The 20,821-nt window shown below is 42.2% G+C and overlaps 1 protein-coding gene across 2 annotated transcripts in view; it reads right to left on the reverse strand.

The window, feature by feature from the left end:
- PPARG (peroxisome proliferator activated receptor gamma) overlaps nt 1-20,821 on the reverse strand; it is a 100,490-nt gene that overhangs the window by 17,291 nt on the left and 62,378 nt on the right. Inside the window, exons 4-6 of one of the 2 annotated variants that reach the window (XM_068981633.1) lie at nt 17,379-17,517; nt 11,674-11,873; nt 398-848 (exon numbers count right to left, since the gene is read on the reverse strand). In XM_068981633.1, coding sequence (XP_068837734.1) covers nt 398-848; nt 11,674-11,873; nt 17,379-17,517 — 790 coding nt within the window. Of the gene's footprint in view, nt 1-397; nt 849-11,673; nt 11,874-17,378; nt 17,518-20,821 lie in introns of those variants that run through there. The other variant, XM_068981634.1, reaches the window with a different exon arrangement.

Genomic DNA, 20,821 nt, shown 5'->3' on the forward strand with positions numbered 1-20,821 from the left:
AAGTTATACATGGCATTACTTAAATGAAAAATAGATTGGCCTTCTGGAAAGGAACAGAAAAAGACAAGGAAATAAAGGGGGGGGGGGGGGAAGGAGAAGAGGGCATTTGTCTTCCATGTTTGGATTTGACCAGAAAGAAATATTTTTTCAGAATAAAGGAAAAGCACCTGAGTTACCCACAGCTGTCAGAGAGGAAATCAGTTGCTATTCTTTCTCGGTATGTCTCATGGGTAGCGACACTCCCAGGGCATTATGCCACTGGCACTCTCCATGTGGAAAGTGCGGTAAGTGCAGAGGGAAAAGGCGCAAAGCCTCACGCGAAGGCAAGTTGACATTCATTCAGCCATCCCACCCCCACCCCACGCTCCTTCACGGAAAACCACAAGCAGCAGCTTACCTCCACTGAGAATAATGACAGCTATAAATATTGCTAAGTCGCTGTCATCTAATTCCAGTGCGTTGAACTTCACAGCAAACTCGAACTTGGGCTCCATAAAGTCACCAAAGGGCTTTCGCAGGCTCTTTAGAAACTCCCTTGTCATGAATCCTTGGCCCTCGGATATGAGGACCCCATCCTTATTCATCAAGGAGGCCAGCATCGTGTAAATGATCTCGTGCACGCCGTATTTTAGGAGAGTTACTTGGTCGTTCAAGTCAAGGTTCACAAAGCCGGGGATATTCTTGGCGTACTCTGTGATCTCCTGCACGGCTTCCACGGAGCGAAACTGACACCCCTGGAAGATGCGGATGGCCACCTCTTTGCTGGGCTCCTGCAGGGGACTGATGTGCTTGAACTTGATTTTATCTTCTCCCATCATTAAGGAGTTCATGTCATAGATAACAAATGGCTGCAAAGAAAAATGGGAGAAAGTGGCTGAGTTGGAAATTTCTCATTCACGGTCAATACCATCCCAGCTTCTTCACAGACACTTGCTTTGCTAACGAAAATCTTTCAAGTTGAAAACACTGAACAATGAGAAAATACTCATGTCTTGATTAATCCTCCAAGCTGTCTTCTGGAACCAAACATATTTCACCAACACTGGTGATATGATACCACAACCGGTGACTTGCTAGTAGCTCCAATTCCTGTTGTTTGGAAGGTCTTTGTTGTTGATTTAAAAAATGATGCAAAAATCTACTGTTTCATTCTAGCTTTCAATGGGATACATTTTTAACCTTCTTTCAATAAAAACAATTATTTTAGCAACTTAGGGTTGAATAGACCCACTTGGACATAAAGTAATCTTGCAGTTTTAGATTAAATCCTCTCAGAGCTTAAATGAAACATAATGCATATGTAAACTATACTTAACTATAGAAAAATCAGTCTGAAAGCAGACTAAAAACACTGAGTCAAGAAAATGTCTGTTTCTCTCTTTCCTCTTTTTTTTTTTTTAAATGCTCTGGAAGCAATCTGTTTCAGAAAGAGCAGCTGCATAAGGCCTATGGGCAAACACTACAAAAGTGGCAAATTAAAAAAAGGTTGGAACTTATTTTTCAAAGTATATGTCCTTAAGGGTCAAGAATCAATAAAACTCGTTTATCAGTTATTCAGGTTTGCAATAGGCTACTAGCAAAAGCCTGCTGGGTTTGTCCACGAAATAATCTTTCTCTTTCATTTCCTTGTATAGATTTAACCAGAGGTTTGTGGTCCTTGTGAAATTCTCAAGGCTACTCTGAATAAGTGTCCACAATTATATACACACACACACACGTATATACCTACTGAACTCTGTAAGGAGCTACCCCTCAATGCTAGTCATGTGTTTTACTCAGAAGCAAGGAATAAGAGTTGAGGGTATCTGGCTTCCAACTTTGGTTCTGTGGTTAACTCTGTGACTTTAGAAAAGTCATTTATCTTTCCTAGCCCTCGAATTTCTCATTTGAAGTGGATTGCAAAGATTTCCAACTCTTCTCTTAAGGATACGCTAGTTGCATTTCTTGGAAATAGTGTCTGTGATATGTGTGTGTGTGTGTGTGTGTGTATCTGTGTGAGTGTGCACATACACACACATGTCCACTGAATATGAAGTCTCTGATGTACTAAAAATAAAGCTTCTTTTGAAAACCTTTATTGAGAGATATTGAGAATTCTCTCCTCCTCGGCAAGAGGAAGCAGACACAATGAGAGCCAGCAGTAGCCAGCTCCAAGACCCACTGGTTCAGACAGTCTAAACCATTAATCTCTACAGTAGTCTAAGATTGTTATCAAACTTTCTGGGGGAGGGGCATGCCACATGTCTTGCAGGATTTTAGTTCCCCGACCAGGGACTGAACCTGGGCCCAAGCAATGAAAGTACTAACCATTGGCCCACCAGGGAATTCCCTTCAGCAAACTATTAAGTCTGTTCTGCACTGAAGGAAATAACACGAATTCTAAGGGGTTTTAGATGCTGAATAGATTCCCAAACTTGCCTCTTATTTCAACAACATTCACTGGAGTTATTCCAGAAATTGTTACTTTTTTTAAACCAAAAAAAAAATCACTCCAATTGTATTGTTTAGCAAATACAAAACCACAAAGTAGGACAGATGAGAGGAACCCAAGAGTAAGCTCGCCTGGTGACTCTTAAGTCTTCAAGCAAGCCAAGAACAAATAGTTCATACAGCTTTGAGGCATTTTGCTTTTTTCTCTACTTCAGACCTATATTATTAATGGGAGGGAAAAAAAAAAAAAAAGGACAGAGTAGATGGACAGTCTCTTCAGTTAACATGTGTTGAGTTTTTCCAGAATGCCAGATTCTGATGCTGACAAACACTAGCTTTTACAGAACCGAGGAGAAGGTGGTTTCTGATCTCAAAGAGTTTTGCGGCCCATTTTAATTTATGCTACCAAGAGGCTGGCTTTCTTTACCGCTATGAGAAATCTGAGGGCACCTGAAGAGTCCACCTGCACCTGAACAAACACAAATAACAAGGATATAAAGTCATCCCCTCTTCACGTGTGGAAGGACAGTACCTCATCTGCCCAGCTTCTGGATGACTCAGTCCCTCAGCTTCTTGGCACAGAATGGATGCATAACATTCTCCCACCTCCATGTAAGCAATTTCTCTGGAACTATGCCCTGATAAATCATCCTGTGACTCTTCCCCCTCGACTTCCCCTGTCCCCTCATATAAAGCCCCAGGTTCCTGTTTTTGAAACTCTGTGATAGTTGCACAGAAGGCACAAAATCCTGCTAATTTTCTCTCCCAATTTAACAACAATGTGACTTGGTAACCCCTTGGCAATCGACGTTGGTCAGGATTTCCTGGCAGTAAACACTCAAGGACAGAGAAAGGAATCAGCAGCCCCCACCATCATGCCAAACCATTCCAGTTTTTTTCTTTTTTTAAAAAAAGATCCCTTCAGCATTTTCAAAATGTTGAGTTGGCAGAGGATTCTGGGTATGGACATGCAAATGAATCCCAGGTGGGTTTCTTTGTTTTTCCTCGTCATAGCTGATGTTGCTGGTTTTTTTTTTTTTTTTTTGCACTTTTGAAGTCTGCATAAGATCCTTTCAGCTCCCGTGTGGATCTATCAAGCTGCAGGAGTGATCCAGATGTGATCTGCCCAGAGATCTGCCTTTCTTTGCCACCCACTCACCAATTATTAGACTGCAAACAGTTAACACGCACATTTAAAAAAAATTAATGAATTAATTGATTTGGCTGCACTGGGTCTTAGCTGTGGCATGCAGGATGTCGTTCCCTGACCAGGGATTGAACCCAGGCCCCCTGCGTGGGGAGTGCACAGTCTTAGCCACTGGACCAGCAGGGAAGTCCCAACCCACACACTTTACATTGGGATTCCTCATACAGAAACAGCAGAAGAGAGTGGCCCGCCAGGTTTACAGATGGCTGAACTCTGAAAACCACGAGGGGAATTCGGCCTGTGGAGTTTATCTTGAATCAGTGACTTAACATTATCTTTCTGGTAAAACGTTCCACACAAAATGTCCTTCACTTGCGCGTTCCTCTCTTTTCTACTAGCCTGCACGGTATCATTGCATGATCTGCCATTGTCAGAGGAACCATATCCTCTTTAGATTTGGTTTTAATGGTTTTACACTTCTAATTTGGGGCTAACAATGTTTTTATCTTCAGACACTGTATCAAATGGCTAGATAAGCATCTCTCCTTAACAGGAAAGAATGCTTAACTACATCTAGGACGTTATCAGGGTGAGATCCAGGCTTTGTGGGGCCTGAAATGTACATGACTGTTGAGTACATTTACAACAACTGTTGGGTTCAGTAATACAGATTATAAGAACAAATAGCTCAGGCCCTTCCCTGAGCACTGGAAGGGGCTCTATGCAAGGGAAGAGGCCCTGAGGCTTCATTAGCTTCGTGGTGAATCAGCCTCTGGCTGTTATAAATGCTTGCACTTCTACAGACCACAAAAAGGTCAGGATGGAATGAGGAAAATTGCACTTGAACACAATGTTTCTCCAGGGGAACAACATGATTTCAGTAAGAGGAAGCTAGTTTTCTTGGGAGAGATACAGCAAATGTAATCTATGTTGATATATTTTGATTTCCAAAAATGGCTCCACATATCAAAACTGGGATGGGGTTAAGGGCACTGTTTTTACAGATAATTAAAATTAGTTCTAGAACTATTGCATACCTCCTATGTATAACACAAAGATCACAGGAAAAGCTGGCTTATTAATGAAGACAAAATAGAGTAATAAAAGTTTACTTTTTTGAATGGACAGATAGAATAATACTGTTTCTTAGCAGTCCAACATCAGCATTTTAATGTATGAATTGTTTCAGTGACTATAGATGAATGCTTTAAATTTACAGCTCCTTTTGAATAATAAAATGGCAACCTAGGAAAGACAAATGAAAAAATCAACTGAGAAAGCAGGGATCATTCTGGTGATGGGTTTCCCAGGTGGCTCAGTGGTAAAGAACCCGCCTGCCAATGCAGAAGCTGCAGGTTCGATCCCGGGGTCGGGAAGATCCCCTGGAGAAGGAAATGGCAACCCACTTCAGTATCCTTGCCCGGGAAATGCCAAGGACAGAGGAGCCTGGCGGGCTACAGTCTATGCGGTGGCAAAGAGCTGGACACGACTTGGCGGCTAAACAACAACAGCAACAATTCTGATGATATCTCCAAGTTGGGAAACTGAAATTAGTGAAGTAGACAACTCTACACTCTCACAATCACTTGGTAACTACATCAAAGTTAAAACTGGCCTGGAAAAATGGTGATCTTAGTTTAGATCCTGGGGGTCTTAGGTTTCTTGACAGATTAGAGCAAAGCCTCAAGGAAGAAGAGTGAATCCTTAGGGCCTTGTCTTCTTCATCTTCTCCTTCCTTTTTATCCTTTTGACCTGCATCCTCTGAGGCACACACGCTTCTCCTCAATTATTAGCTCCAGTGGGTGACTGTTAATCCAGATTGCCTTGGTTGGGTTTCCTCAATTTCTTTCTGGTTTCTCCTCTGTCATTCCTATTTCCCTCTTGCGGAGAACCACTGGCTGTAGAGAACTAACAGATAGGCCTTCAGGAATAATCTGCAGCGTCATTCTCTGACCAGGTATGAATAAACTGAAGCTAAGAGACTTTCTAAAGTCAAACAGCTGTTTATAGCAAACCCTAAACCAGATCCCCTCACTCATGACTAATCCTTTTCTCTTTCTGCTACTTTCTACATGACTTCCCCACTTTTGCTTTTTTTTACATAAAATGACAATTTTGGGAGGAACTGGCGCTCTAAACTCATCTATGCTGGGGTCTTGGGGCAGGGTCTTTGAACTCTTACTTCCTAGAAATGCCATTTAAGTGCTAAAGACTGAGGGCAAGAGGAGGGGGCAACAGAGGCTGAGATGATTGGATGACATCACTGACTCAATGGACGTGAGTCTAAGCAAACTCTGGGAGATGGTGAAGGACAGGGAAGCCTGGTGGGCTTCAGTCCATGGGGTCACAGAGAGCCGGACACGACTTAGCAACTGAACAACAACGTGGGATCGAAGTTAAGTTTGAAAGTCTTGCTAGTGTATCTCGTTTTCCTGCCATCATTTAAAGATTTAACACAAAAACTTAATAGGAGCAACTGTTCACACTTTAATGACCCAGCACATACCCTCATCTCTTAAAGAAACATCTATGGCTGACCAAAATGTTACTCAGCTGGCAAACAAGCATACTGACCAACTAGGTCTAATTATTAAAGATGAAAAAAAATACTAAAAATGCTTTTCTTCTTGACTATATAGAATATTATCTTCTAAATTTATTGTCTAAAAGAAGGCCATCTGTTATATCTTCAGTGATTCCTGACAGTACTGGAAATAGAGCAATTTATTTGTTAAATGTGACTCTATAGATTAATGATTCCAGAAGCCAAATTTCTTCAACAGTGATCGAAACAAAGCAGCACGATCATTCTGCTCCTTATTGGTACCACTGTTCCCAAGCCTCCTTTTCTCTGAGGGTCTGTCTGTCTGGTGTCTTCCTTCTCAGGGGAGCAAATTCCAGCTCACTCAGGGAAACGGGGAGAGAGACCACACTTTGTTTAGCTGGTAAGCGTAGGATTTAAAAGGACAGATATCTTTCCAATAGTTTGAGTTACTATATTTGACGGCCCTTGTAAATTTTAGGACGCAAGCATTTAAATGGGTACAGAACTGTTCTCACGAAAGTTTATATTTTTCCATGCTGGTTTTACTATTCCTTGGTCTCCTGTTTCACACTGTTTAGAACCATTTTTATGATGGCACCAGTTTGCTCCTGCAATTATAAAAACAGTGACTCCACATGTATGCATTACAAGCAGTGCGATGCTTCAGGACCCAAAGTCCAGTACAGTATAAATAACAGGCTTTATTCCTTATTTGCAGACAGAGTGCAGCCAGGAGGGCCTCACCATCCCTCAGATATGGAGTGAAAAGCTGGCAGACACACCAAGGGTTTTTCTATTTATTGTTTTATGACAAACCATGGCACTGAAAATGGTTTTTTGAAAACCACTCTCTATTTTCATCAACAAACATGGGATCATGTGAGACCATACACCCAGTGTGATCATCACAGCAGAGTAACAGTCAAACACTGGGAACTTCCAAAGTCCATTCAGTTCTCAGATTGCCTTCAGGAGATACAGCACCCTGGTTCTAGCATATGCGAGGTTTTAAGAGTTCTGTAGATTCTCTCAAAGGAGGGGTCTGGGCAGGAACAAGCCATTGACAGGGAAACAGACCATGGGGAGAGTCAGTTCCATTTCTATTTGAGGGTGGCTCAAAGGTCCAGTGCTCCTAATGTTTCTTCTCTGACGTCCCACATCCTGCGATTCCAATTCCCCATCTTCCCCTAAATCCAGAGCTAAAGTTTCCAAATATTATTCTTTGAGCAAGGACAATGAAAGTGGGACCATCATATTCTAGAGGTATGACGTCGAAGTTTAAAAGATAGGAGGGGAGCCCCTGGTGGCCCACTGGTTAAGAATCCATCTTGCAAAGCTGGCGACACGGGTTCGAGCCCTGGTCAAGGGACTAAGGTCCCACATGCCGCGGGGTAACTAAGCCCACACGCCACAGAGTGTGCGCTGCAAGGAAGGAGCTCTCATCAACGAAGACCCGATGCAGCCAAATAAATAAATGTTTGTCAAAAAAAGGAGCATTTAATTGATCTGCTCATTTACCTGTTCTGCACGGTGCCAATGGCACCAGGAAATAAGAGACAGAGGAGAGAGCTGAGTGGGGAAGGAAGAAGCCCTGGTTTGCCTGGAGGCAAATGCTGGAGCTGGGCCTGAAAGGCTAGCAGGCACTTCACCAATGAGACAGAACAGGCAATGGTTAAACGGAGCAGGAAGATAAATTTAAAGAAAGGCCTCTTCAATAAAGCCATTTCCTTTCCCAAAGGTTCTGGGTAACTGGTTATCCACTACGCTGAGCAGCCTTCCCCCGGCTTGGCGGAACCCATCCTAATGACAGCAGCTCCAGCGGGGTGTGCAGTGGGGCCCCAATCCCTCTCCTGCACCAGCCGCAGCCCCTTTTCCAGATCCCCCCATCCTCTCAGAGTCCGCACTTCTGCAAAACTTTTCCTATCAATGCAAGTCTTCACTTTCAAAAGTCCTGGCCAAGAAGAGATAACAGAACAGCCCTGAGATAGATGCTATCAAATGAATAACATGACCATGTAAGATAAAGAACAAATCTCTAGTCTCATTGGAAATCACATTCTGATTTTATTTTTTTCCCTTTCCCATATTCCTCTCTGCACTATTTCTTTCCGCTGGTGCTTAATTTGATTTTGCAAGATAAGGAGAAAAGAGAGAGCCAAACAATTCAATTTCAGCTTTGTGTAATCAGAGGGTGGATTATTCTAATTTGGCCCAGTCTCTCTTTCCTTCCCAGACCTTAACAAGAGGCAACTCTGCCTCCATCCAGATTTTTAATGATGTCCAGGTTGGTGAGCAAATCTTGGGCTAAAGGCTTTCTGATGAAAGTCCAGAATTTCAAAGGGCACAGGCAGCAGCTTTTAATTCAATTAAGCAAACACATTTTGAGTGACCATTATAGGCAAAGCACGGTCTTAGTTACTACAGGGGGAAGCCGATGATTAAGCATTTTATGGCACTTTTCCTTAAAACAGCTTAATACCTATTTACCGCATAAAAGTTTGGGGCTTCACAACCCTCTCCCCATAAAATCCCCCGCAGAAGGGAATGGAAACCCACTCCAGGATTCTTCCCTGGAGACTTGTATGGACAGAGGAGCCTGGCAGGCTACGGTCCACGGGGTCACAAAGAGTCAGACACAACTGAGATACTAACATTAGTATCCCATAAGGAGCCTTGGTTCCCTGGTGGCTCAGAAGGTAAAGAATCTGCCTGCAATGCAGGAGACCCAGTTCAATCCCCGGGTTGGGAAGATCCCCTGGAGAAGGAAATGGCAACCCACTCCAGTATTCTTGCCTGGAGAATCCCATGGACAGAGGAGCCTGGCGGGCTACAGTCCACGGGGTCATAAAGAGTCAGACACGACTGAGCAACTAACACACAAAGAGCCTACGATTCCCTTCATTTTAACTCAAAGATTTAGAGCCAAAGAGGCAACTGTCGTGAGCTTTTAAAGTGATTTATGGTGAATCGGGCTCTGGGCCTCTCACAGTATGCTGGTCACTGGAAGTGTACATTTAAAATCTGGACTACTGGAGAAAATTTTTTTTTTTAATGCTTTCCTCTTATCTTTCAGGTACTATTAAATTAATAGGACTTCCAGGGTGGATTGCAGGTCTGGATGGGGAGATAAAGAGAAGGTGAGAAAGGAGTTTCTGGAAACTGAACGGCCCGAGGCAAACTGTGGAGTAAACAGTGTGCTCTGGGCTCTCCTTCTCTCCCAGCTCAGGGTCTCCTGTTTGGCTCCTTGTCACACATGGGGCTCTCAGAGAACTGGCGCAAGCTGCCTTCCACTGTTAACTATTCAGCCAGGCTGCTCTGATTTTCTTGTTTCTCTAACCTTTAAATGAACACAGTTTACCTTCCATAGTAAAATCAGCTAGGCTGGGGCCATTTGTTTCTGTTTAGCTGTGCCCTCATTTTTTCATTTAAAGAATACATCGACTCTGCTTTTTGTTGTTTCCTCGCTAAGTCGTGTCTGACACTTTTGAGACCCCCATGGACTGTAGCCCGCCAGGCTCCTCTGTCCATGGGATTCTCCGGGCAAGAATACTAAAGTGGTCTCTGCTGTTTCCTCCTCCAGGGGATTTTCCCGACCCATGGATTGAATCCAGGTCTCCTGCACTGGCAGGTGGATTCTTAATCACTGAGCCACCAGGGAAGCCCGAGGCTCAGCTTTATCGTGACATACAACCTGTTGCCTGCCCTATGGAAGACAGTAGCTCCTCGCTAGAATTCGAGAAGAACAAAACAATGCAAGGAAAATTTCCTGACTGTGAAGGTACTGGGGCAGCAGAACAAGGTGGGAAATTCCTGCTGTTCTAAACATTCATAAAAATCAACCATCACTTAGAATGTTTTCCCAAGGTGAAAATTCTTGGGAATTTCACCACACAGTGCTTCTGTCAACCGGGCCATTGCTGGCCAATGGGCAGGACTGGCTTCTGGGAGGAGAACAAAAGAGGATAATAGCAGCTGCAAGGTAGTGTGGGTCTTGAACATAATGAATGTGCAAGACTTTTAAAAACCTGTGAACAGCTGGATAGAGGTCTAATACTGTCAGCGTACCAGTTAGTTGGCTTTTTACACAGCCAACTGCATAAAAAGTTTTCCTTTTCTATTAGCTGATTCTACTCTTATGGTATAGCTAAAAGAAAAAAAAAAGTCTTGAGATAGTCATCAAAATACAGTAACGGGTGATAAAACTTTTCCCCAAATAAAATTAAGTGGGGAAAGAGTTACATATTTCTGTTCATCTGTTCAGTAATTGCACACCTCTCCTGCTGGTGTTCATCTGAAAATAAATGACATGAAAAGGCTTTCAAGGGTTGGGACAGTGTCTTCAGAATGTCCTGTGGTTCTTACTACCCTAGGAACCTACTACATTGTACTCAAAACCAGACTCTGCCTGTGAAAACTGTGGTCCAGAGATGGGATCCAGGTCACAGTTGAAGGTGATGGCAGGGCTGGGGACAGAGTTCAGGCACAGTTATAATTTGTTTCAACAGAATTCCCATGTGCTTTCTCAGCTTGTTACCAGGGAAGAATTCTACTTCTTGGAAAACGGACTCAACCACCATTATCACCCAGTCTGGGTTTTCTGAACAGGTCATCAATGTGCCTGCTGATGTTTGAGACTCCCCTGTAGTAGCCCAGGCTGCTCAGAGCCTCTGAGAAGATAAAACTCATATACACAACATGAGGACGGGGCTCCCAGCTCCCTGGGAATAATAATCAAGACAGTGCTACAAGGAAAGAAAGGTGGTGTGATATCCGAAATATATTTTTATGCCCCACAGAGAACTTCTGAGAGGTACTTGAGTAGTTCTGCATGACACAATCGTGAGATCGACCACCTTTTCCAAACCTAGGTCAGGCCCTTTCCAGAGAAAAACAGGGCTGCTTGAAGGCCTACAAATGTGGACAGGGATTTTGATGCCAAGAAAAGAAGATATGGATCCTGAAAGAGCGTGGTGGCATGAGGGAAGCCTCAGTTCATTTGTTCAAGTTAAGATGACCTGTTGCAGAGTCGGACACGGCTTAGCAACTAAACCACCACCAAGATGACCTGTACCTTTCTATACTAGTCTCAAAATTTTTATTAGGAGAGCTTGAAGGAGTTTTTCCCTATTTAAAATAATGTTTATTTACCGTATCTGAAAACACTCTCTCTCCTCTATTTTAGACTCAGCCTGAGGTAGGTACCAGCCAACCACAGAATGGTACTCTGTGTGTGTGTGTTTGTGTGTGTGTGCGTGCACGCAACACATATGCATGGGTGCTTAGTTGCTCAGTCGTGTCCGACTCTTGGCAATCCTATAGATTGTAGCCTGCCAGGCTACTCTGTTCATGGGATTTCCCAGGCAAGAATACTGGAGTGGGTTGCCATCCCCTTCTCCAGGGGATCTTCCCAACCCAGGGATTGAACTGGGTTCTCCTGCATGGCAGGCGGATTCTTTACCACGTCTGTGCATAACATGGTAAGTCATTACTCAAAGGGAAAACAACAACAAAACCCAGCCACCCCAAATGAAGACAGTAGAAGAGAACTAACTGATTTGTCTGTCGTCTTTCCCGTCAAGATCGCCCTCGCCTTTGCTTTGGTCAGCGGGAAGGACTTTATGTACGAGTCATACAAATGCTTTGCCAGGGCCCGGAGGTCGGCAGACTCTGGGTTCAGTTGGTCGATGTCGCTGGAGATCTCCGCTAACAGCTTTTCCTTCTCGGCCTGTGGCATGCGCCCGAACCTGATGGCTACAGAAGAAGAGAAAGGGTGGGATGAATTAGTGCATTCCTGTATATACATATATATTCCTGCGTATATATATATATATATATATATATACACACACATATCACAACTTCCTTATCCTTTCATCCATCAGTGGATACTTAGGCAGTTCCCATGGCTTAGCTATTATAAATCATGCTGCAATGAACATGGGAGGGGTGGCAAGTGAATTAGGTTGAGTCTTATTAAAAATATTTTTGTCCTTTAACATCTAAGGGGTGAATTCGCAGTCATATCAGGCTTTTGACAATGAGTAAGGCTTTGTCTCAAGGTCAGTTTTTCCACTTTTAACACGTTTCTTTTGCAACAGCTGTAGCCTGTAAACAAGACTTGTATGAAAAATAACACTATTGCTTTTCATATGACTGTTGCCAATAAGTTATGTTTTTTCCACCTCTCTTTCTTGAGGGAAAAAATATGCGCATTTGGAGGTTTTGCAGGACTTGGCAATCATTTTATTTTGTAGCTCCTCTACAGTAAAACAAGGGCCAGTCTTATCACCACGATTAAGTAATTTTTAAGTTGCGGGTAACTTTTTTCAAACTTTTTGGAGAGGACATTTAAACATTTGTCCAGGTTTCTCTCCAAAGTCAAGATGAGCAAGATACTATGGCCTCATCTTCTGACTCTGAAGTCTTATGTGACATCGTTTTAATTCATTCACTGAACACCTGTTTGATGGAAGATACCGGCTCGAAAAACTGGACTAGGGGACACAAGGACGAAAAGGATGGGTATGGTAGATCCAAAATATAAAAGAGGGCCTACACATGCAGGGATCATTCTCTCCCTCTCCTGCACTGCTTTCTACCAGCTCCTTCCGTTCCATCTAAGCAGGGTCTAAGGTTCTGACCCCAGAACCATCCGCCTCATGCTCTTTCCTCCACCACTGGACTTACTGAGAGAGCTGTCGTCCTCCCTCACGGTCTTACTCATTACCTCCCAACCCACTGCAATCGCTTCTTGGCCTTTCGGCTAGGATCAAGCGTAGTAAGGGGGCTTCCCTGGTGTCTCAGTGGCGAACAATCCGCCTGCCAATGGAGGAGAAGCAAGAGATGCAGGTTCGATCCCTGGGTCGGGAAGATCCCCTGGAGGAGGAAATGGCGACCCACTCCAGTATTCTTGCCTGGAGACTCCCATGGACGGAGGAGTCTGGCAGGCTACAGTTCACTGAGTCGCAAAGAGTCGGACACGACTGAGCGACTGAGCGCACAGCACCATTGCAATCTAGCTTTTCCTCATTTAAGTTCGCCAAAGCTTTGCTCTTACAAAGGCCCCTACAGTCCCTCTAACGGTCGCATCTAGGGGCCTGTTCTAAGTGCTCGTTCTGCTTGCGCTCCCTGGCTTCCTCCCAGCCCCTCACACTGCTGACCTTCTGCACCCTCTAGTTTTAAAAGTTTCTCACCCTGGTCTCTGCCTTTCTGGCTCCCCATATCTTGCTGTCTGCTAGTTTCCAGACCTCCGACAGCCCCTCTTCCTTCATTTACATCCTGTTATTCCTAGCTCAAGTTTTCTCTCTGACGCATAAAATGTGCTAAAGACTCCTGCCCTCTCTTCCCTGAGATTTGTCCCCTTACTTTTCACTTCTTCCTGTGTCCCTTTGCCCGTGGACGCTGGATATTCTGTAGGCACCTCAAGTGAGTGGCTCAGTCGTGTTTCTTTGCGACCCCATGGACTGTAACTCACCAGGCTCCTCTGTCCACAGGGTTTCCCAGGCAAGAATACTGGAGTGGGGTGCCGTTCCCTTCTCCAGGGGATCTTCCCAACACAAGGATCAAATCTGGGTCTCCTGCAGGCAGATTCTTAACCATCTGAGCCCATGATTTAACGGAACAGAAAATCAAACTTTTCATTTCCCCTTCAAATTGTCTCCTCCTCCAGTTTTCCTTTCTTGATTAACTCACTCTGTCACCCAAACTAAGCACCTCGAATAATCTCTGACAACCTCTCTCCCCTCGGACACGTGCAGTCATTGGTCACGGCTGTGATGTTTCTCTCGATGCTGCCACCTCGCGCCATGCCCACTGTCTGAGTTCACAGGATTGCACTGGTCTCCTGATGGATTTCCCTGACTTTTCCCTCTCTAACTTCTCCTTTTTTTTTTTTTTTTTTTTTTTAACTGTTTTCAATAGTTTGGTTTTTGGCGATACAGGTCTGTTTGCTCCCTTGCTTTCTGAGAACGTGGTGCTTACAGGAGAGGTTAAGAAGCTCACAGAAGAGAAAGAATGGGGAATTAGAAACTGGATGGAAGAGATGGTGTTTGAGTTGGGGCTTCAACACCAGGTAGGATTTTGACAGGGAAGGAGGGCACAGGAAGCAGAGCCCCAGCGGTGTTCTACCACCAGGTAATTTGCAGCAACAGCCAAGAATACAGCTTGTCTGAAATGTAAGCGGAAAAAGCGGCAGTGGGAGAGGGCGGTGGAGGCTGGGCTGTGGGCCGTAATGAACCCCTTGAAGGTGTGAGTACCACAGCCTCCGCCTTAGACTTTTCACTCTGTTAAACCTTCTGAAAGTTATTTGAATTTGGGGAGATTTCCCCCATACCACAAAGAAGACTAAAGAAACAAAAAGTAACAGGTTGCAGTTTAAAGGCATTTGCCATTCGGGTTTTTCTTTTTTGCAACATACACTGGTGCTTCTGTTTGCAAGAAAGAAGAGAACTACCTTAAAATGGGGAGAGCCACAGAAACTTGTGAAACCATTTTTTCTAGAATTTAACAAGCTGCTAAGAAGTTATTTTGAAAGTTGTCAGCTTTTTTTTTTTTTAATAAAAGAAAAAAGGCATCATTTATATACTACAACATCCTAATCAGTAAAGCGAGTGAAAGTGTAAGTGTTAGTTGCTCAGTTGTGTCTGACTCTTTGCGAACCCCATGGACTATAGCTCGCCAGGCAGAGCGGGTAGCCATTCTCTTCTCCAGGGGATCTTCCCGACCCAGGGACTGACCCAGGTCTCCCACACTGCAGGCAGATTCTTTACCGTCTAAGCCACAAGATGCCTAATTCTGTAAAGCTAAGGTTTCACTAACTTATCATATTTGTGAAAAATAAAACTTCTGTCTAAAGTGGATTGAATAGGGAAAACCTAGCTGTTTTCTATGCAGCCCATTTCCATTAAAAAAAAAAAAAAACCCTGAAAAGGGATTTTCTTAGTCATGCTTGCAATCCTGTAAATGCTAAAGTATGATCTTTGATACCATGATATTTAATTTCTTTCCTTTTTTACCTTTGTAAGAATTAACCGAACACTCTCTATAAGGCTGCTCCTCTCTCTAAATAGAGTAAGCTAATGGTCACAAGAAGGCAAAAGCCGACCTAATTATCATGCTTATGATAGCTTTGGCTTTTCTGGAAAGAGAAAATTATACCATCAATACTATAAAAGTTGCACTTTAAATTATTTGCCTGTAAACAATAAGCAATAGGAGATGTATTTTACATGAATGTATGCAAGCAACAGAAAATATACTGTACCTCAATACAAAAAGTGACAATTTTTAAAGGACAAAAAGTAAATATGCTTCTGCTAAGTTGCTTTAGTTGTGTCCGACTCTATGTGACCCCATAGACAGCAGCCCACCAGGCTCCCCCATCCCTGGCAAGATTCTCCAGGCAAGAACACTGGAGTGGGTTGCCATTTCCTTCTCCAATGCATGAAAGTGAAAAGTGAAAGTGAAGTCGCTCAGTTGTGTCTGACTTTTAGTGACCCCATGGACTGCAGCCCACCAGGCTCCTCTGTCCATGGGATTTTCCAGGCAGGAGTACTGGAGAGGGAAGCCATTGCCTTCTCTGAAAAGTAAATATAATTGAAAGCAAAACTGGCATCTTTTCCTACAAGGTATTTATAACAATGACCTCAAAGTCAAAGATTTCTTCATAAAGATAAAATAAATTTACTGCGACATGATCACATCACCTAAAATGTAATCCTTCAACTGAAAATGTACCCTTGCTTTACGAAGTCTGAAATAAAAAGGAAATTGGTAGAATTAAACCAGCAAATTATCCTGCAATTAATGACTGAAGTTGTATAGACAGCAGATGTAATCAATTGTTAGGAAAGTTGGACTAAATTTCTATCCTGTCTAATATAGTTGGTAGAACTATTCAAAATACATTCTTGCCTTTAGAGGAAATGACCCCGTATTAACAATACAAATATAATTTTGTAAACCATTTTTAAAGGGTAGAAGACCTATTCAATTAGTGATTCCCGAATATCTTGATTGTGGCTGTTAAAAAAAGAATCTACATGATGGAACAAAAATTTAATTTTCACAGATGCTGTTGAGACCTCATAGATGACGGCTGACTTCAAATAGTATATCTTCTTACCAGATCAGTTTTGAGAGAGGGAAAGGTAAGAGAAAGAAAAAATAGGGCATACGATGACGTGAGACTTCAGATTTAATTTGATTACTTTGGCATTTTATCAATATATCTCTAAGCCCATAATAACTTTTGAAAGAATTGATGAATACTTGACAAATAGAATATTACCTAGTTACATCAAAAATTTGTTTTGTGAGCCAGTCAACCAATGAGAGCCAAATGGCGATTAAGAGCTATTTCTTCAAACAGGGCTATCTCCCATGATTGTACTGAGTTAGTTCTATAGTTCATGAAAACATGGGTCTTCAACAGTCCTGCCCTTAAGCTGACACTCCTAATTATAAGCTTCACTTAAGATACAGGTTCAAAAAAGTAGAATGTTTTACTCTCCTATTGAAGTTTTGTGGGACTTTAAAAAATACTTGCTGAATTCACAAATTATATGCTGTACAAAGTCAAGAATAGGGTTCCGCTCATTTCTGCATAGTAAAGAGAAAAAAAAGGACATATATCTATGTCTGATATGCCACTAAAGTTCCATATCCGTAAATCAGAATTTTCTTACATTTAAAGTAGAAACTAATGTTTATAAAATAGATATCTAGTAATAATCTGCTGTATAGCACAGGGAACTTTGCTCAATACTCTGAATGGCCTATATGGGAAAAGAATCTTTAAAAATAAACAGTGGATAAATGCATATGTGTAACTGAGTCACCTTGCTATACACCTGAAACTAACCCAGCTATGTAAATCAACTATGCTCCTATAAAATAAAAAAAAGTAGAAACTATTTACACATATAATTGTATTTTTAATATTATTAAAGCAACACAAAAGATTAATCACAACTCTCACATTACATGGGTTTCAGAACACTACAGTAACTTTCATTACCGCCCAGACTTCCCAGTCTTTTCTCCCACTGTGGCAAATGCCCAACTACAAGAGAGAAGGATTCACACTTAGAGCTGAACAACTCTGACCTAATTGGGAAATGCTTTATTGGCATGCAGTCTTCTGAAATCTGGCGATCTGTGGGAAAACTGAACACGTTTTCAGCCACAGCCCTCGGGCCTACGGGTCTAGCAGCCGTGATGAGAAGCATCGAGTGCGGGCACAAAGTGCTCACTTACCGTTATGAGACATCCCCACAGCAAGGCACTTCTGGAATCGGCAGTACTGGCATTTATTTCTACTTTTCTTGTGGATCCGACAGTTAAGATCACACCTATCATAAATAAGTTTCAATCTGATCGTTCTCCGGAAGAAACCCTACAAAGGAATATGGGGGGACGGTGGGGGGGGGAGCAGAAAAGAAGCAAGTGTTAAGTGTTTGCGACAATGGCTTAAAGCCACACTGGCCTGAGTATTAGATACTGTAGGCTCTTGACACATTCCGTCAGTGGTGACTTTAGACAAATCACTTAACCTCTCTCAGTCTTCTCTGCTATAAACTAAAGAAACAGAGGATCTCCAGTGTCCCTTTTTAGCTCTTAGTGACCACAACCCACTGATGTCATTCAGTGCATCTTGGCCCCACATCTGGATTTCAGCAAGCTCTAAGAAGTGCTCTGGACTTAATGTAATGCAAATAAAACACCATGTAATCAGTTCAGTCTCTCTGTAAATCATTCCAGCAGCATGCCCTAACCTTATAATTGTGCTAAGCAGTTTGGCAAACTTAGAGTCATTTCATTCTAAAACATGAGCAAGGCCAATAAAAATCCACATGTGGGTAATTTTTTTGGAATTCTCTATGTTGCATAATTTCCTACAAAATTGGTTTCATTTATTTATGCATTTGAAAGAGTGTTCCATAATCACTGTAGCCTACAAACAGAGATAACAGAAAATAACAGGAGAAGTAATATATAAGTTCTCAGAAACTTGACCGCTATCTCAAAATAGCAAACATGTCAATTTGAGGCTGAATTCTGCTGTTTATTTTTGAAAGACCTGAAGAAATTCTAACGAGAAATGTTTTCTAACTCCATTTTGTTGTTGTTGAGAATATTCCTACTTATCTCTATTGCAATCACTTTCATGAAACTCACTTTTTAATTCTTTCAAGTTTATCTGGCCCTGTTTGAATACAAAAAGCACTGAATTAGGATTGATTCTACCACTGACATGCATTTTGACTTTCTCCAGATTTCTACCTTGAACTCTAGACAAGTATGTTCAGCTGTTTACTTGACAACTTCACTTGGAAATCTAACATTATCTCTAACCCAGCACAACCACCACTGAAGTCCTGGTCATACCCTACAAGCTTACCTCACTGCAACTTTCCCCATCTTCGCTGTCACAACTCCAGCCCTGAAGGCATGCTCAACTTCCTTCTTTCACATGGAAAGCTCACGCTCCAAATATACAATCGCCTGTTTCCCTCACTGCCTTCAAGCTGTGTTAACATCTCAACGTCTTAATGAGGCTTATCTACCTTATTCAATACTGTGGCCTGTCCCTGTTCCCACCTCTCATCGGCCATTCTTGCTCTCCTTTATTCTGCTCTTACCCGCCATCTCCCTGCTCCATTAGCAGTTATGACTTCCTAATGTACCACATAATTTAGTTATTTATGTTTATTTTCTGCCCCTCCCTCACTGCCCAACTACAATTCTGAGCTCCCTGGGGACAGGGCTAACCCTAACCCAAACACTAACAATAGTGCCCGATTAAATTTTTTTGTTGAATAAATATGTGTCATTTAACTTCGTTTCTGGGCCATCTCTGATATTTTGAGATTCTAAACTATGACTGAGATATTACAAGGTCATTGGCACACTTTTTTCCTTTCAGGTTTTGAAGCTATCTTATTAAATGTAATAATTACAAACATGTAGGAAATGCATGTAACTGTAAAACATAATTGGCGTCCCTGCTGGCTCAGCTGGTAAAGAATCCACCTGCAACACAGGAGACTTGGGTTCTATCCCTGGGTTGGGAAGATCCCGTGAAGAAGGGAAAGGCTACCCACTCCAGTATTATGGCCTGGAGAGTCCCATGGACAGAGGAGCCTGGCGGGTGACAGTCCATGGGGTCACAAAGAGTCGGACATGACTGAGTGACTTTCACTATAAAACATAATAAGACAATTATCCCACCTGAGCCCATCATCCAGCTCAAGATTTAAAATCATAACCAGCCATGTGCATGCACGCATGCTCTCTTCCCTTATCCAGCTGCTCCTGCGGCTGCTTGACAACATAATCATAACCCTAATTTTGAGCTTATCATTTCCCTGACCTTTAAAAAAACATAGCTTTACCATACAGCCTGTAAACTAGATAAGACATTGCTTAGGTATGCTTGACTGAGGGCTTTATTAAGCAGTATCATACTACATACAGATTTTGCAAAGAGATTTTCCTCTCTACGGCTTACTATCCTTGAAGAATATTAGTTCAGTCTTTTTATTTTTTTTAACTTGTAAACCTTTTCATTTCGCTCTCATTCTTGAAACAGTCACAGGGTACTCAGCTTTTCCTCTGAACAATCCGGATTCCATTGGCTCTGTGCTTTCACTGTTTCTGTGGAGATGTCTGTTGTCAACTGACTTTGGTTGCATTTGATTCTCTTTGGTTTTTGTACTGTGCAGTTTTACTGCAGTGTGTCTAGCCATGGATTTCTTTATCTTTTTGGACATTTTCTGCATCACGGTTTCACTTGTTCATTGGTTCTTGTACTCCAATTAGGTGTTAAGACCTTCTTTTCAAGCCTTCAATATTTCTGAATTTCTCTTTTACATTTTTTTATCTCCTTGCCATTAATGTTGATCACAAAGGTAAACATCAGAACAGCCAAATAAGATGAAAAAAAAAAAAAAGACTTTTGCAATGGCAAAAGTAACAAAAAGCAAACATTTCTCACCAAAGTTCATCAGTGAGAAGAGTTCTGTATATTACTCTTCATTAGTAAAGAAGACATATTTTTAATATTCAAAGATCCTATGAATCCTTCAAGAAGTAAAAGAGGCTTCAAATTCTAGCAGATTCCAGATGGGATATGTTCTTTAAGACATTGTTGGTTTCATTCTTAATAACTTCTTTGCACATATCTTTCAGTTTGGTAATCCTTTCTTCTGCTGTGTCCAGGATGCTATTTAACCCTTGCATAGAATTTTCATTTCAGTGATCATATTTTTCACTTTTAGAAGTTTCACTTATTTTCAAGGCTGTTGGTCATTCTTGCCAGTCTATCATTGTTCATTCATTGCTATGACTCTGCCCTCTGTCTTTAAACAACTCACACATAGCTGCACGTTCTGGATCGGGCGGTTCCAATATCTGCATTCTTGGGTAGGGGTGGAGAGGTCTGTTTGCTTCTTTACCTCTGATGGATGTCATCAAGCCAGCTGCCTATTTATGTGCTTGCTAATATTTTATTTTGAAGTCATTTCTTGACCTTAAACCATGAGAATCCTACAGGAATTCTTTCCTCCAAAGAGAACTTGAAGATCCTTCTTTTGGAAGTCAGGAGTGCCACTAACTTATGACTATTTCAGACTCTCTTGGGAATTCTGGCTTAACTCAGAAGCTGGGCATCTATCATGAGGAAACTCTGCCCCTCCAAG

Source organism: Capricornis sumatraensis, chromosome 10 (genome assembly GCF_032405125.1).
Source record: "Capricornis sumatraensis isolate serow.1 chromosome 10, serow.2, whole genome shotgun sequence".
In the NCBI taxonomy this organism is placed as follows: domain Eukaryota; kingdom Metazoa; phylum Chordata; class Mammalia; order Artiodactyla; family Bovidae; genus Capricornis; species Capricornis sumatraensis.